General features: G+C 36.2%; 1 protein-coding gene across 2 annotated transcripts in view; it reads right to left on the bottom strand.

Moving 5' to 3' along the window:
• The window catches only part of ACSS3 (acyl-CoA synthetase short chain family member 3), a 179,289-nt gene that overhangs the window by 74,228 nt on the left and 87,044 nt on the right, over window positions 1–18,017 (bottom strand). For both annotated transcript variants that reach the window (XM_509241.9, XM_016923924.4), the window contains one exon: window positions 7,625–7,776. In XM_509241.9, the coding sequence (XP_509241.2) occupies window positions 7,625–7,776 (152 nt within the window). The remainder of the gene's footprint in view (window positions 1–7,624; window positions 7,777–18,017) is intronic.

Raw genomic sequence — 18,017 nt, 5'->3', positions numbered from 1 at the left:
TTTTACATTGTGTGCTTCTAACCAATGTATTGGCTATTATTAATGAATTAATTGATTTCTACCTTCATACTAGGTGTATGTATGATTTATGCACCACCATTACCTCTAGAAGAATACTTTCGTATGTATTCATGTTAGTAATAATCCATCCCTTTGTTTCTCCTTGAAGGACTTCCTTAAATGTTTCTTATAAGGCAGGTCTAATGATAATGAATTCCTTCAGCTTTTGTTTATTTTTGAAACACTTTATTTATCCTTCTTTCCTGAAGGACAGCATGTCTGGCTAGCAGTTTTGTGTTTGTTTTATTCTTATTCCTTTCAGCACCATGCCATTCTCCCCTGGCCCATAAGGCTTCTACTGAGAAATCTGCTAATGTTCTATGGAAATTCCCTTATATGTAATTTGTTGCTTTTCTCTGTTGCTTTTAAAATCCTCTCTGTATATGACTTTTGATAATACGATTATAATGTGCCTCTTTAGATTAATCTATTTTGGTATCTGTGCACTCTAGGGATCTGAATATCCATATCTCTCCCAAGACTTAGTCAGTTTTCAGAATTTTTCAGAATTTATTTCATTAAATGAGCTGTTAGTCCCTTTCTCTGTCTCTTCCCTTCTTAAATAGCATAATGCAATACTTCTTCACTTAATGATGTCCCATAAATCTCATAGGCTGTCTTCACCCCTTTTCATTCTTTTTTCATTTTTTCCTGTGAATGAGTCATTTCAAAAGACTGATTTTCAAGAAGTTCACAGATTCTTTTTCTGCTTTATCTAGTCTACTATTGAAGCTCTCTATTGCTTTTTTTTTTTTTTTTTTTGCTTAATTGATTGAAATCTTTGGCTTCAAGATTTCTGATTCTTTTTTACGATATCTATTTCTTTGTTGAATTTGTCATTCAGATCATGAATTACTTTGCTGATTTCATTGAATTTTCTATTTGTATACTATTTTGTCTCTCTTGGTTTTCTTAAGATCATTAATTTAAATTCCTTTTCAATAACTTCATAAATTTCTGTAAATTTGGGGGTCAGATACTGGGAAATTCTCATGTTCCCTTGGTGGCATCATGTTCCCTTGCATTTTCATGTTTCTGGTATTCCCACATTAATGCTTGTGCATCTTCTGTTACAGTCTCCTCTTCCAAACTTCAGAGAATGACTTTCATAGGGAAAAACTTTCACCTGACGACAGGCTGGAGGGCATCGGTTGGGCAGAGTGCAGTTGTTCTGGTACTAGGTGGGTGCAGTGGTGTAGTCTCCATACAGCTTCTCCACGTGAGATCAGTGTTAGTGATGACTGCAGATGCCTTAGTGACCTGGCTGCATGATTTTGTGGCAGTGATATTGATTGTGTAGGCTATTATGATAAGGGCTTTAGAGATCCTACTGTTCTTGTCTTTCTAACACTGGGAAGTCTTAGCTGAAGAGGCCTTTGTTGATATTGGTTCTGACATGGTTCACAGGCAGTCACAGTGACACTGGGATTCAGGGCATAATATCTATTTTAATTCCCTTGGGCCACAGAAACATAAAAGTAAAATACTCTGGCATTTCACTTATACAATATAAGCAGCCTTAATTCAAGCCCACTTTTTGACTTGAGTAAACTATAAATCTCTTCTTTTAGTTACAGGATAGTAAACTAATTCAAAGAGGTTCAATGAGATTGATGTTGGCATTCTCCTTGAAGATGCAACTTGCTATAATTATCTTTGATTATGCGTCAGATTAAATAAAAATGTAGGTCCATGACCTGGCGCAGTGGCTCATTCTCGTAATCCCAGCACTTTGGGAGGCTGAGGCAGGCAGATAACCAAAGGTCAGGAGTTTGAGACCAGCCTGGCCAACATGGTGAAAACCTGTCTCTGCTAATAATACAAAAATTAGCGAGGCGTGGTGGCAGGCACCTGTAATTCCAGCTACTTGGGAGGCTGAGGCAGGACAATCGCTTGAACCTGGGAGGCAAATGTTGCAATAAGCCAAGATCATGCCACTGCACTCCAGCCTGGGCAACACAGTGAGACTCTGTCTCAATTGAAAAATATAGATAGACAGATAGATACATAGATAGATAGATACATAGACAGATAGACAGATATAGATATATCCATAAGCCAGCAGAAAAATACCTAGACCATTCAAAGCACATTATTACAAAACAAAAATAAAATATTTTTCTTCACTTTGTTTTATCCAACTTGTATCTTAGGTTCAGGGGTCACATGTGCAGATTTGTTACATGGGTAAATTGTGTGTTGTGGTGTTTGCTGTACAGATTATCAAGTAATCCAGGTAACAAGCATAGTACCTGAGAGGTAGTATTTTGATCCTGGTCCTCCACACTCTACCCCTTGTGTCTATTGTTCCTTTCTTTGTGTCCATGCATACTCAATGTTTAGCTCACACTTAGAAGAGTAAACATGCAGTATTTGGTTTTCTGTTCCTGCATTAATTTGCTTAGGATAATGGTCTACGCCTCTATCCATATTGCCGTGAAGGCCATGATACTCTTTTTATGGCTGTGTAGTATTCTATGGTGTATATGTACCAAATGTTCTTTATCCAGTCCACCACTGATGGGCATTTAGCTTGATCACATGTCTTTGCCAAGTTTCCTGAGGCCTTCTCAGAAGCTGAGCAGATGACAGCATCATGCTTCCTTTACAGCCTGCAAAACCATGAGCCAATTAAACGACTTCTCTTTATAAATGACCTAGTCTCAGGTATTTCTTTATACAGTGTGAGAATGGACTAATACAATGTACTTTGCCCTTTTTTTTTTCTTTTTTTTTTTTTGAGACGGAGTCTCGCTCTGTCACCCAGGCTGGAGTGCTGGAGTGCAGTGGCGCGATCTCAGCTCACTGCAAGCTCCACCTCCCAGGTTCACGCCATTCTCCTGCCTCAGCCTCTCCGAGTAGCTGGGATTACAGGCACCCACCACCACGCCTGACTAATTTTTTATATTTTCAGTAGAGATGGGGTTTCATCGGGGTCTCGATCTCCTGACCTCGTGATCTGCCCACCTCGGCCTCCCAAAGTGCTGGGATTACAAGCGTGAGCCCATTTCTTAATGGGGTTGTTTGGTTTTTGTTTGTTGAATTCTTTAAGCTCCTTATATATTCCAGATATTAGATCTTTCTCTGATGTGTAGTTGGCAGATATTGTCTCCCATACTCTACGTTGTCTGTTTACTCTGTTGACAGTTTCTTTTGCTGTCCTGAAGCTTTTTAGTTTAATCGCACTTGTCAGTTTTGGGGGTTTTTTTTGTGTTTTTTTTTCTTTTTTCTTTTGGCAATTACTTTTGGAGTCTTCATCATGAAATCTTTGCCAGGGCCTATGTCCAGAATGGCATTTTGTATAAATTCTTCTAGGGTTTTTATAGTTTTAGGTTTTATATTTAAGTCTTTTATTCATGATGAGTTGATTTTTGTATATGGTGAAAGGAAGGGGACTGGTTTTAACCTCACGCATATGGCTAGCCAGTTATCCTAGCTCCATTTATTGAATGGAGTCCTTTCTCAATTGCTTGTTATTGTTAACTTTGTCAAAGATTAGACGGTGGTACATCTGTAGCTTTATTTCTGGGTTCTCTAACCTGTTCCTCTGGTCTATGTGTCTATTTCAGAGGCAGTACTATGCCATTTTAGTTAATGTAGCCTTGTAGTATAGTTTGAAGTCAGGTAGTATAATGCCTCTGGCTTCGTTCTTTTTGTTTCAAATTGCTTTGGCTATTTGAGCTCTTTTTGGTTCCATATGAATTTTAGAATAGTTTTTTTCTACTTCTGTGAAAAGTGTCATTGGTAACTTGATAGGAATATCATTTAATCTGTAAATTGCTTTAGACAGTATGACCATTTTTACAATATTGATTCTTCCTAATCATGAGCATGGAATGCTTTTCCATTTATTTGTGTCATCACTAATTTCTATCAGTAGTGTTCTGTAATTCCAATTGTAGAGATTTTTCACCTACCTGTAGGTGTATTCCTAGGTATTTTATTCTTTTCATTGCTAATGTGAATGGGATGGCATTTTTTATTTGGTTCTCAGCTTGGATATAATTGGTGTATAGAAATGTTTTTATTTTATTTTATTATTATTATACTTTAAGTTTTAGGGTACATGTGCACAATGTGCAGGTTAGTTACATATGTATACATGTGTCATGCTGGTGTGCTGGACCCATTAACTCGTCATTTAGCATTAGGTATATCTCCTAATGCTATCCCTCCCCCCTTCCCCCATCCCACAACAGTCCCCAGAGTGTGATGCTCCCCTTCCTGTGTCCATGTGTTCTCATTTTTCAATTCCCACCTATGAGTGAGAACATGTGGTGTTTGGTTTTTTGTCCTTGACATAGTTTACTGAGAATGATGATTTCCAATTTCATCCATGTCCCTACAAAGGACATGAACTCATCATTTTTTATGGCTGCATAGTATTCCATGGTGTATATGTGCCACATTTTCTTAATCCAGTCTATCATTTTTGGACATTTGGGTTGGTTCCAAGTCTTTGCTATTGTGAATAGTGCCGCACTAAACATACGTGTGCATGTGTCTTTATAGCAGCATGATTTATAGTCCTTTGGGTATATACCCAGTAATGGGATGGCTGGGTCAAATGGTATTTCAAGTTCTAGATCCTTGAGGAATCGCCACACTGACTTCCACAATGGTTGAACTAGTTTACAGTCCCACCAACAGTGTAAAAGTGTTCCTATTTCTCCACATCCTCTCCAGCACCTCTTGTTTCCTGACTTTTTAATGATTGCCATTCTAACTGGTGTGAGATGGTATCTCATTGTGGTTTTGATTTGCATTTCTCTGATGGCCAGTGATGGTGAGCATTTTTTCATGTGTTTTTTGGCTGCATAAATGTCTTCTTTTGAGACGTGTCTGTTCATGTCCTTTGCCCACTTTTTGATGGGGTTGTTTGTTTTTTTCTTGTAAATTTGTTTGAGTTCATTGTAGATTCTGGATATTAGCCCTTTGTCAGATGAGTAGGTTGTGAAAATTTTCTCCCATTTTGTAGGTTGCCTGTTCACTGTGATGGTAGTTTCTTTTGCTGTGCAGAAGCTCTTGATTTTGGATCTTGAAACTTTACTGAACTTGTTTATCAGATCTAGGAGCCTTTGGGCAGAGACTATAGGGTTTTCTAAGTATAGAATCATATTATCTGCAAAGAGAGATAGTTTGACTTCCTCTTTTTCTTCTGGATGCCTTTTTTTTTTCTCTTGACTGATTACTTTGTCAAGGACTTCCAGAACTATGTTGAAAAGGAGTGGTGAGAGTGGACATCCTTGTTTTGTTGTGGTTTACAAGGGGAATCCATCCAGCTTTTCCCTGTTCAGTATATTGTTGGCTTAGATTTGTTATAGATGAGTCTTATTATTTTGAGGTATGTTCCTTTGATGCCTTGTTTGGGGTTTTAAAATGAAGGGATACTAAATTTTATTTATATCATTTTCTGCATCTATTGAGATAATCACACAGCTTTTGTTTTTAGTTATTTTTATGTGATGACTCATATTTAGTGATTTGCATATGTTGAACCAACCTTGCATTCCAGGAGTAAAGCCTACTTGATCATGGTGGATTAGCTTTTTGATGTGCAGCTCGTTTCAGTTTGCTGGTATTTTGTTGAGAATTTTTGCATCTATGTTCATTAGGAATACTGGCCTAAAGTTCTTTTTTCATTGCATCTCTGCCAGAGTTTGGTATCAGAATGATGCTTGCCTTATAGAATGAGTTAGGAAGGAATCCCTCCCCCTCAACTTTTTGAAATAGTTTCAGTAGGTTTGGTACCAGCTCTTCTTTATGTTGGTAGAATTCACCTGTGAATTCATCTCATCCAGGGCTTTTTCTGGTTGGTAGGTTTTTTTTATTACTGATTCATTTTCAGAACTCCTTATTGGTTCATTAAGGTTTCAATTTCTTCTGGGCTCAATTTTTTTTTTATTTTTGTATTACTATTATTATTTTTTTTAATGGAGTCTCACTCTGTTGCCAGGCTGGAGTGCAGTGGTGCGATCTTGGCTCACTGCAACCTCCGCCTCCTGGGTTCAAGCAATTCTCCTGCCTCAGCCTCCCAAGTAGGTGGGACTACAGGCCAGGCCCACATCACCACACCTGGCTAATTTTTGTATTTTTAATAGAGATGGGGTTTCATCATGTTGGCCAGGATGGTCTCGACTGCGTGATCCACCTGCCTCGGCCTCCCAGTGTGCTGAGATTACAGGCATGAGCCACAGCACCCAGCCTCTTGGTTCAATCTCAAGACATTGTATGTTTTCAGAAATTTATCCATTTCTTCTAGGTTTTCTACTTTGTGTGCATAGAGGTATTTGTAATTGTCTCAGGATTTTTTACATTTCTGTTGAATCAATGCTAATGTTCCCTTTGTCATTTCTGATTGTGTTTATTTGGATCTTCTCTCTTTTTTAAATAGTCTAGCTAGTGGCCTATCAAGATTTTTATTCTTTAAAAACTCAACTTTTGGTTTTGTTGATCTTTCATATGGTTTTTTAGCATCTAAATTTTTTTCAGTTCAGATCTAATTTGGTTGATTTCTTTTGTCTGCTAGCTTTGGGATTGGTCTGCTCTGGTTTTTGTAGTTCCTCGGGGTGTGACATTACATTGTTAATTTGAGATTTTTCTAACTTTTTTATGGGCATGTAGTTCTATAAAGTTTCCTCTTATCACTACATTAGTTATGACCCAGATAATCTGGTATATTGTACATTTGTTTTCATTCAGTTCAAAGGATTTCTTTATTTCTACCTTAATTTCATTGTTTACCCAAAAGTCACCCAGGAGCAGATTGTTTAATTTCCGTGTAATTGAATGATTTTCAGAGAGCTTCTTGATATTAATCTCTATTTTTATTTCATTGTGGTCTGAGAGTGTCAATGGTAAGTTTTTTTAATTTGTTGAGAATTGCTTTATGGCTGAGCACATGGTTGATTTTAGAGTATTTCTCATATGCAGATGAGAAGAATGAATATTCTGTTGTTGTTGGGTGGAGTGTTCTGTGGATGTCTGTCAGGTCCATTTGATTGAGTGTGGAGTCCCAAATATCTTTGTTAGTTTTCTGCCTCAGTCATCTATTGAATACTGTCAGTGTGGTCCTGATGTCTCCCACTATTATTCTGTGTTTACCTAAGTCTCTTTGTTCTTCACTTTTTAAATATATTTAATTTGGACTACAATTTTTCACATTTTATCTGTATACATGCATTCAAATATTGCCCCTTCATTTAACCCATACTTCTATTTTCAAAAGGCAGATGCTAGTATATCTGTATCCATCTATCTGTGCATTTTAAGTCAGAATTGGCATTTTACCTTTTAAGGAAAATATAACAAGAGTGATTTTAAAAAGAAATATTTTCATAATATTTGAACTGAAATTAACATGATATAATATTTTAAAATCTCTAAGCAGAGTTAAAATTCCAACTATTTCAAAATTATATTTAGACAAGTTGTTCTTAATAACACTCTGAATCTTTTGGCTCTTCCTATAAGAGTATTCCAGTACCAGAAAAAAATATAATGTTCACTTATTCATTTTGATTGCACTTTCTAATGTCATTTGCCCTGTGCATCCCAACGTCACCTTGTCAGAGAGTACTGCTTCCCCAAAGCTGCCCCAGGGTCCTGTTGACGGATTGCTCTAATTGCAGTTGGTGCTGTAAACAAGGCAGCTACTCCATGCTCTGCAAGCACACGGAAATAAGCGCCAGCATCTGGTGTTCCCACAGGCTTCCCCTACAATGAGATTCATTTAAAATGTCACTGGGTAAAATGTCTCATATTTCACTGACAGTTCAATAGTTATACATTTAACACAACAATATTAATAATAAGGGGTTTTCAACAAATCTTAGTTTTAAAATATTTCCATGTTCTATCATAAATAAAGCAGACCAAATACCCAGGCATAAGAGAGACTGTTTGTTCCATTTTAGTATCCTAAAACCTTTCAAATTACAATTTTTTCTTCATCAAGTTTTGAAAAATAAAGAATTAAAAATACATATCACATTCAAATTAAGAATATAAAACATTCTTGTATTTGCCAAAAAAACTATATATGGTTGTCATGAATTTTGAACTTTAATGTATTTTTCATGATCACTATTAAAAATGACAACAGTATTTCTCAAAACATTTGAGAAAAAAGAAAAATCTGAAAAAGCAGTGATTCCTGAGCAATGACCTTTTCAGTTAAATGTCTCACTCCAAGAAAAGTAACTCCTATGAATTAAAAATAATCCAATAAGATGTGCCAAAGTGCATGTTTTCCACAGACTCAAAATAACATTGTTTATGTTCAATGGAAAATCATGCATAAAAATCTCACAATTTGGCAAGCCATACAATTCAAAAGACAAAGAAAGGTTTAGTTGATGTTTCCGAAAAGTGGAAAATAGGCAAGTTACTGAAATAAGTCAGTAACTCTCCAAACATTCTAACTAACTCATAAAACCTATCTTGGCCAAGCCACATCCCCTTCTTCCATAATCAATCCTCATCACTGCTACCTCTTCCTGTGTTTCTAAAGCAAGATGCCTGGAATGTTAATAAATGTCTTGGATATATATATATGTCCAAAATCCTTTTGTGGAAGTTGGAGGCAAACAAATGGCAACAGGGTGTTTTAATCTTAGATCATTTCTTGAAACCTTAAAAGGGTTAAGATGTATTACTAATTTCTACGAGAAGGGTAACTGTATCTAATATTTCCTCAACCTCCATGATTAAATTCTCGATCTCTGTTTCCCATGAAACTCTGTAAATGACATTTAGGAAACACTGAACTAAGGTAAAAAGAGCAAAGGATTTGCTAGTAGCAAACTCAACAATGTCCCCAAATAGGGAACAACAAAAAAATGATGATATCATGACAGTTAGACCTATTAATTTTTTCTTAATTTAGAAAAAGGAAAGGACTATAAGTGAGGTATAAGATAGTTGTCCAATAATTTAGATTCAATACTCATTGATTAGATCATTGATAGGACACTATTTTTTTATTATTTTTAAATGGTTTTCTTTAATATTATTTAGTGTAATTATGTTCCTCTTTTCTTAAAAAAAAACTATTTCAATCTGTTTTATGTTCTATTGCTTTCTATTTTGCTCTTTTAATACCAAAGAAGTATTTCCTGCAGCTGGAAATTCATTTTTATTATCACAACTGTTTAGTCTAAAGCACTATTTCAAATTATTTCATTACTCTTCATACAAATCAACACATGCAAATAATATAAAAAGCTGCAAAATACAGCCTGGCAACACATGTACATAATTTCACTCACAAATTTTGAAGGCTTTAGTACATCAGTCTGAAATGAGTCTACAACTTTATTCTTTCTCACAAACAAGGTAAACATTTTAGTTTTACATTTTTGATATGTCTCAGGCACTGATCAGTTTGAGTATGACACAGTGCCTTAGAAAACGTGATCTCACCCAAGTGAAAATGATTTATTAATTGACCTTGTGCAACTGACTTACCCTGTCTATGCTTCCATTTACTTGCCTGCTAAATAAGAATAAATCATTTTGCCAATATTTTCTCAATAAGCTAAAGGCACTGGGATAATAAGGTAGGATAATTTAACCTCCACTGAAGAAAGATATTTTATAGCCAACTGAAATTGAATTCCACGACAGTGCCAGTGTCATGAGAAAATAATTACTCATTAAAGGGTGATATTAATATCATAATTAAAATGATATGCCATGTAAGACCACCTACAAGGAGGACACAGTATTTTACAGTGCCTCCAATTTCTTATGTTTAAAGATGATAAATGCAGATCAAATATTGAAAATACAGTCCTATACCATATAGCAATGTTTTAGATAATTATGACACTATATTTTTTTGCTTTGTTTCGGTGGTTTTTGAGACAGTGTCTTGCTCTGTCGTGGAGGCTGGAGTGCAGTGGTGCAATCTTGGCTTACTACAACCTCGACCTCCTGGGTTGAAGCAATTCTCCTGCCTCAGCCTCCCGAGTAGCTGGGACTACAGGTGCACGCCAGAAAGACACAGGTGCATGCCCGAAATACTACAGCAGATGAGACAGCCCCTAAAGAATTAAGGATTCCAGGGACAGAATAACTGTGCTGGGATGTGCTCATACAGCAGGCACACATCAGTGTAAACTTGCTGTGATAGGCAAAATTTTGTCTGCTGTTTCAAAACAGCGAGTGTCTTAGCAGTCCATTGTTACACTAAAAAAAAGGGCATGGATCACCAGGGCCTTTTTTTTTTTTTTTTTTTGGGTGGGGGGACAGAGCCTCACTCTCAGGCTGGAGTGCAGTGGCAGGATCTTGGCTCACTGCAACCTCTGCCTCCCGGATTCAAGGGATTCTCCTGCCTCAGCTTCCCGAGTACCTGAGATTACAGAACCTGCCACCATGCCCAGCTAGTTTTTGTCTTTTTAGTAGAGACTAGGTTTCACCATGTTAGCCAGGCTGGTCTTGAACTTCTGACCTCAGGCAATTTGCCTGCCTTCGGCCTCTCAAAGTGCTGGGATCACAGGCGTGATACCATAGTTTTACTGCGCTTTTTCTATATTTAGATATATTTAGCTATACAAATACCACTGTGTTACAATTGCTTGCAGTATTCAACACAGTAACATGTTGTACAGGTTTGTAGCCTTGGAGCAATAGACTATACCATGTAGCCCAGCTACGTAGTAGGCTATACCACTAGGTTTGTGTAAGTATACTCTATGATGTACACAAAGTGATAAAATCTCCTAAGGATACATTTCTCAGAACATATCTCCATTGTTAAGTAATATATGACTGTATTAGTAAAAAAACTACATCATACTTTTTATAATATAAGATTTTAACTTCTATTGCAAGTCTGACTCTGTACCAAACTAATTTTCGTCAATATTATACTTATGGATTATAAAAATCATGATAATGTAGCATTACTATTAGAATAGTAAAGAAGAGATTCATAAAATCCCACAATGTTCTTTCATAAGTTAATTGAACATAGAAAAGTTCAATTGCTTTGTGTTTTATTGTCCATTCCCCAGAAGAGAATTGAATGTTATGAATAAAATGTTTTCCTATTTAAAATTAACTTAATATTTATATACTTTAGTTTTTTCTTTCTTAAGACCTTCTATTCAATGTCAAATTAAATTAAAACAATTATGATATTAAGGAAATTACCTGTTTCAAAAATAGTCTGATGATTAACATATATATTAAGCCCTGAATAATGTAAACACTTCAGGTAATATAATGCAGCATAGAACAAGATCTTTCATCAGAAACTGTTGTTTACATACAAACAAATAATAATAAAGTGAGCAACACTGGTATATTTATTTATTTAATAAATATTCTGGGAACGATTTTGTGAATAAGCCAGATAAGGTCCTGCTTTAATGGAACATACATTCTCATGTGTATGGGATAATATTATTAGAAATTGCATAATATATGCTGCAAGCTATTTGTGTCCAATAAACAGAAAGAATGCAGTAATAAACAGAGGACTTATATGTTCTCAGTACCTACCGCCACTAATAGCTTCAGAAAGCTGAAGCAAAGCCTGTAAGAATCTTTTATTATTAACGGTAAATAAAAGTGGCTCAATGGCTTATTTATTTTGTTTAAAATTCTCTCCTGCCTTCATGTACACACACACACACACATAGACAAGCATGCACACATAAGCAATAAAATCTCTTCACAATGCTTTTTAAAGGTAGCCAGTAACACACTAAGCATACTGAACTGCCTAAAGAAAAAGACATTGATTCCAGAACTTGGTTTTCAGTAAGGGGAAATAACCCAGACAATATTCAATTTAAAAATAAGAAGATTCTAAGAATGCAGGGATTTTAAACAAACAACATACACACCAAAAGCAATAATGCAGCCAAAAATACCAACTTTAAAGCTCCTCAAACTCAAATCAATGTGGTTACCAGTTGTTTATTTAATTCCTTTCTCCCAAACTAAGTCTACATTATTAGTTGCTTCCTAGATAATAAAGGCAGAAAGGGATGTCTACAATGACGAAGCCAAAATTCTAAGCTTTCAGCTGTTAGAAATTATAAAATTTAACCTCAGAGATTTATAAAATATCAATTGCAAATATTAGCAAGATTTATAATGTGGCTAACAATGGTACAAAGCACAGAAACCAAAACAGTTACCAAAATGCCTTAATGTTAACATCCATATATACTTTTCTACCAGTTATGATTCATTGTATTAATATGTATTGTAGATGACAAGGCCCCAGTTAGAAAACCAGTTACTGTCTCACCTTCTCACATATTTGCTACTGAGGTTAAGTTTTCAACACAGGAAAGCAGTGAAATACAATCACTTAGCAAAATAAAATTATAATTAAACACTAGAGTTAAATCTGTGGGCAAAAAAATTTGCTTTATTATTAATCCTATGATTAATCCTATGATTCCATTTCTTCAGGTCTTGAGGTTAAGACTACTTGTGATTTCCCAGACACTGATATAAAACTTTTTGAGTCAACTGCAGTTTTGCCTCTTTTTTTGTGTCAGGATTAGAAATACATTTAGTCTCTTTCTGAGCACTACTTTTGCGAAATGTCACCCAAGGCATGTTCCACAGCAGTTCTAAGGTGAAGACAGCAGCATCCTTTATCGACTAGTAGCAAATTTTATTTCAGCAGATAGGTGATGCAGAGAGTTGTTTTGTTTATTTCAGGAGAGTGATAAAACTAGAAATAGCATTTGTTGAGTTTCTACTATAGGTCATGTGTCTTTATCAAGGGATGAGTGCTTGGGACAGCAACATTTAAACTTAAAACTTGTTAAAACATAAGCAATTATCCAGGATATACTATTTAGTGAAAAAAAATTAAAATGCAGAATAGTATGCATAGCATTTGTACAATTCCATTTGTATTAAAAAACAATAAAAGACATTGCTCATATATGAATTAACTATCATAACATATAAGATTGACAACCTTCAAGGGAGATAAATTGTAAAACTGGAACAGGGGATGGTGAGGTTTCCAATGTTTTCCCTTTCGTAAGTTTTAAAATATGAAAAAAGAGGGTGTACAATCTCTTCAAAAATGGGCCTTTTCTTTCTCAATGCCCCTTTCTCTATAACTCACATTATTTTGTTCCAATTTTCAAAACATTATATTGCTTTAAAGCCAAATGGGATAATTGTCCTATGCCTTAAGATCCTCAGATGAAGGACTTTGTGTTATGGCAGACGCTCCTTTAATAATTGAAAACTTACTTATAAATACAATCTGATTCAGATCAGACTGACTTCCTTGATTCTTACTTGCTAGAGATGTACTATCATTCTATAGGCCTCACCTGTAAGGATAGGCTGCCATCTTGCCTTTTTCCATCTTATTCACACCACCATCTAACATTACTCAAATCCAGTGGTTACTAACCCTAAATGTACAGTAGAACTTCTTGGGATGATTTTGAATGAAACCAATGCCTGGTCACACTTCCAGAGATTCTGATTCAATTGGCCTTGATTTGGGCTGAGCACTGTTGTGTTTTAGTTATTCTAATCTGCAGCCAAGTGATTCTAATCTGCGGCCAGGATTTAGAACTGATACATGGTCCTTCGATAGACATTATCTCAGACAAGGCTATTTTTCAATACCAACCTGCCTGGTTGCCCTAATGGATGAGCCTAGAATGTAACACTAGCTGTTTCTAATTTTCTCCATTTGTTATAAATAAATGAGCTAAATCCAAGTGTTAATAAGTGAATATAATGATAACTGAAATCTGATTATGACCATATACAGGGGAAATTACTGGGGAGAAATGCTTCACTGTCCTTAATTATTTATGCCTTGCCCTATAAACCAGACTCTAGACTGGACATAAATGTCATGATTTATAGGACATAGTACCCTGAGTACAACTGACCTTTCTCCAAAGATGGAAGGATTAGCTCTGACCCAGAAGCTCTTTATGTATTACCCAGAGACCTTTAAAGAGTATCACTCTCATCCAGTGTTTTCGTTGGTTGTATCACTACTTGAGAAGATTATATGTTAATTTCATAGATACGGAGTTCCTGACCCGAACTTCAGAGGAGTTCATGGATATTCTGAAATTAAATTAAGGTATGTACATATGTTCATTTTCCTATGGAAGAGGAGTCAATAGCTTCTATGGGATTCTAATAAGCGTCTATAAACAAAAATTGTCGAAGTATATGAAAGCCTCTCAAAACACAAAATGCTCCTTAAAGATTTTCTATTGGTCTCAGAAACAGCTTGGAGGAAGCAAGACTGCAGATGGTCATGTAGAGACCATAACATCCCTTCATTTTCTGTTCCACAAGATAGGTAAATTGCCAAGACTACCCTTTTAATGCACTTCTATTAAAGAGTTATAAATATTCTCAAAGAACCAACAATTTATTGGTCAATCTGAGGTCTCCAACCAACCTGTCTTCTTTCCCCACTCCCTATTACTTTAATCATATGGAATCACCATTTTCATAAGTCAAAGCAAATATCAGCAATGTCACATGGTTCAGATTAATACTTTCTATCAGTTTGCTATTTTGACAATCCCTCTTCACTATCTCCTTGTGGTAGGTCCCACATAGTTGCAATTCCTCAGGCTTGAGTCATTTCCTTTCTTCAATTAAGGATACAACTCTGTGTCCAGGCCTGAGAAGGTGAGACTTCTCCATGGCTAAAGCTCCAAGACACAAATATCTATAAATCTATTATTTTTGAAGATACATATGTACTAAGGTCTGAAACATGCCTCCCAAAATTCATGTGTTGAAAATTGAATCCCCAGTGCAACAGTGTTGGAAGGTGGGGCCTTTTGGAAGATGCTTAGGTTAGGAGGGCTCTGCTTTCATGAATGGACAAATGGTGCTAAAACAAAGGGTTTGTGGGAGTGAGTTTGTTCTCTTTTGTCCTTCTGTTCTTCTGCCATGTGCAGATACACGGTCCTCCTCTCTGGAGGACACAGAAACAAGGCACCATCTTGGAACAAGAGACAGAACCTTCCAGCACCTTGATCTTGAATGTCACAGCCTACACAACTGTATAGAACAGAATATATTTCTGTTCTATATATTTCAGAAATAAATTTCTGTTCTATATAAATTACCCCATCTGTTGTATTGTTATAGCAGCATAAAACAAACTAGGGCAGGGTGTGTATCCTAAATGGTCTAGATCTATCCTTTCGGTTTGGTTCTTCTCTCGTCCTTTCCTAGCTCTGAGAGTTAACAATTTGGGGTCTTATAATGAAGCCAACCCCCAATGAATAAGCCATTGTTTCTATCTAGCAGATAAGAGTCTATCTAATCCCCTTTAAAAAATGTTTACCTTTGGAAGTATTAATGTCAAGTAAATGAAGCAGAGAACGGAAACTGCTAATTCTGCAGATGCAGTGCTGAGCAAATTAGGGACTCTGACATATTTAACATTCTCAGTAGTCACAGAGAGCATTTACCCCTAGTATACAGCTCATAGCTTCTAGCAGGACTGTTTTCATCTCTAAGTTATTTCATGTGGATGTGCAGTCACTCTGCCATCCTGTACTGGAGGGACAAATTAAGGTTTTTCTTATTCAGTGTGATTAATGAGACTTTGCTGCAAGCAGAGAAATTAAATGGGTTCTTGCTTAATCACACTGCCAGACTTCTGCCCAGGAAGTGAAGTGTGGCTATTCCATATGCATACTACGATTCAACCTGAGGTTGCACAAAACCTGGTCCCTCCATAACATCCAATTCTTTGTCCAAAACAACTTTCAAACATGCTCAGATTTCTCCATGTCAAAAATGAAACAACAAACTTTCCCGTGAAATTGCCCTTATAAAAGGGGCTAATGATACCCTGATCACCAAAGTGCTCTTCAGTTGTCTTATTAGTCTTTTCTCTGTAGCACTTGGCACTGTTGATCCTCATCCTCTGAAAAACCTTCTCGTCACCCTTCTTTAGTACACTTTGCTTTTCTGATTCTCCTGTTGACTCCAATTTCTAACTCTCAGTTTATATAGTTTCTCTTCCTCAGCCTCAAGAATTTCCTAAGTTTCTGTTCTCAATCTTCACCTGGGTAACTTGATCAAATCTTACTTCACAATGTCATACAAGCATCTGAGTACAACCTTCAAACTCAGTATTATCAAAACAAAAAGTATTGCTTCCCTCTCCACCAGTTGTTCCTCCTACTGTAGTACTTCAGTTGATAACTGCCATTATATTGGTTGTCCTAGCTGAAGACATCAGAGCCATTTTCAGCTCCCTTTTCATCTCTTACAATAGCCACCTGACACCCTAACCTCCTTCTCAATATTCTGATCACTGATATTCTAGTCCTGGCCACGTATCTTGGACTACACAACAATCCAAGTCCAGTTGGACTTCCCAATTGTCCCTCTCCAGATTATGGCAAGGGAATCCTGCTTTTGAATCCAGAGAAGCTTGTTTCAAATCCCAGATCCAGCCCCATTGTGTCACTGGCAAATTTATTTGCTGTCTCTGTTCTTAGTTTCTACAGCTGTAAATGGGGTACTTAAAATATCTACATCATGAGTTTGTACTGATAATTAAAACAATGTATAAAAAGTGCTTAGAAGAGTTCTGATCACTCAGCACTCAATCAATAATAATAATTATTAATTGTTATTGTCTCATTCACAAAGTTCTTCCTATCTACTAGTTGCAAACATCCCTTAAAAACCTAGTGCAGATTTTTGAGCCAGCATGCAAGAGCTAAATGTAGAGTATTTATCATAGGTGATGACACCATGTAGTTTACAAATAAATTGTCATCTTCTACACAGTGTAAGAGTTTGTTAGGTGTGTCTTGATTTGTTTGCTTTCTGTACTTTATATTAATCTTTTTTTTTTTTTTTTTTTTTTGAGACAGAGTCTCGCTCTGTCACCAGGCTGCAAGTGCAGTGGTGCAATCTTGGTTCACTGCGAACTCCACCTCCCAGGTTCACACCATTCTCCTTCCTCAGACTCCCAAGTAGCTGGGACTACAGGTGCCCACCACCACGCCTGGCTAATTTTTTTGTATTTTAGTAGAGACGGAGTTTCACTGTGTTAGCCAGGATGGTCTCGATCTCCTGACCTCGTGATCCGCCTGCCTTGGCCTCCCGAAGTGCTGGGATTACAGGCATGAGCCACTGCGCCCTGCCTCTGTACTTTATATTAATCTTAATTCCTTGAATATATTGTCAGAGCCTTTGGTGGAAGGCCATATCTGATATTTATTCTGCTTCCCCATCACCTTCTAGCATGATTTGGAGCTGACAATAGACATTAGTAAATATTGTTGATGGAGCTATGACAATAACTGAGCTTGCTAGCTCCAACATAAAACATAGACATACATAAAGGGAAAAAGGAACTCAAAAATAAATATTTTTTTAACAACTCGTCATGGGAAAAATCTAAAAGATGCTAGCATCAGCTTTATAATCTTTTCCAATTGGGAAGATCAAATTATATAGCCTGAATCAGAGTAATAGCTGAGTCATCATTTTTCTCATTCTATATACACAGAAGGCAGATTGCTATATACTAGATTTTTTTAAATGTTATTTCCCATTACATGAAGGGAAGAAAAGGACTATGATGTGTCCAGTTGAATATACTAGTTAGCAGAATCATGGCTACTTGTTTTAAAAGGAAATAGCATATTTCTGTCTTTAAAAGAAGCAAATCCCTGTCCTTGAAAAAGGAATAAACAAATTAAACTGGTTAATATAAATAAAAATACAAAATTCTTGCAAAGAGAAGATAACTACATCCATGTAGGTAAAATTACACTGTGAAAATGAAGCCTGGGAGGGGTTAAGTATTCAGAAGGTGTACATGTGAAAAATACAGTATAGGATGACTTAGTGGAGATTACAGATACAGGGAAATACAGAATTGAGATGTTCATTGAAGATACTTTGGGGATAATTTAGCAAGAGTATTAAATGCAAAAAATAACTTGCGA

This window comes from Pan troglodytes, chromosome 10, assembly GCF_028858775.2.
Source record: "Pan troglodytes isolate AG18354 chromosome 10, NHGRI_mPanTro3-v2.0_pri, whole genome shotgun sequence".
Taxonomy (NCBI): Eukaryota; Metazoa; Chordata; class Mammalia; order Primates; family Hominidae; genus Pan; species Pan troglodytes.
This window is presented reverse-complemented; position numbering and strand designations above follow the sequence as displayed.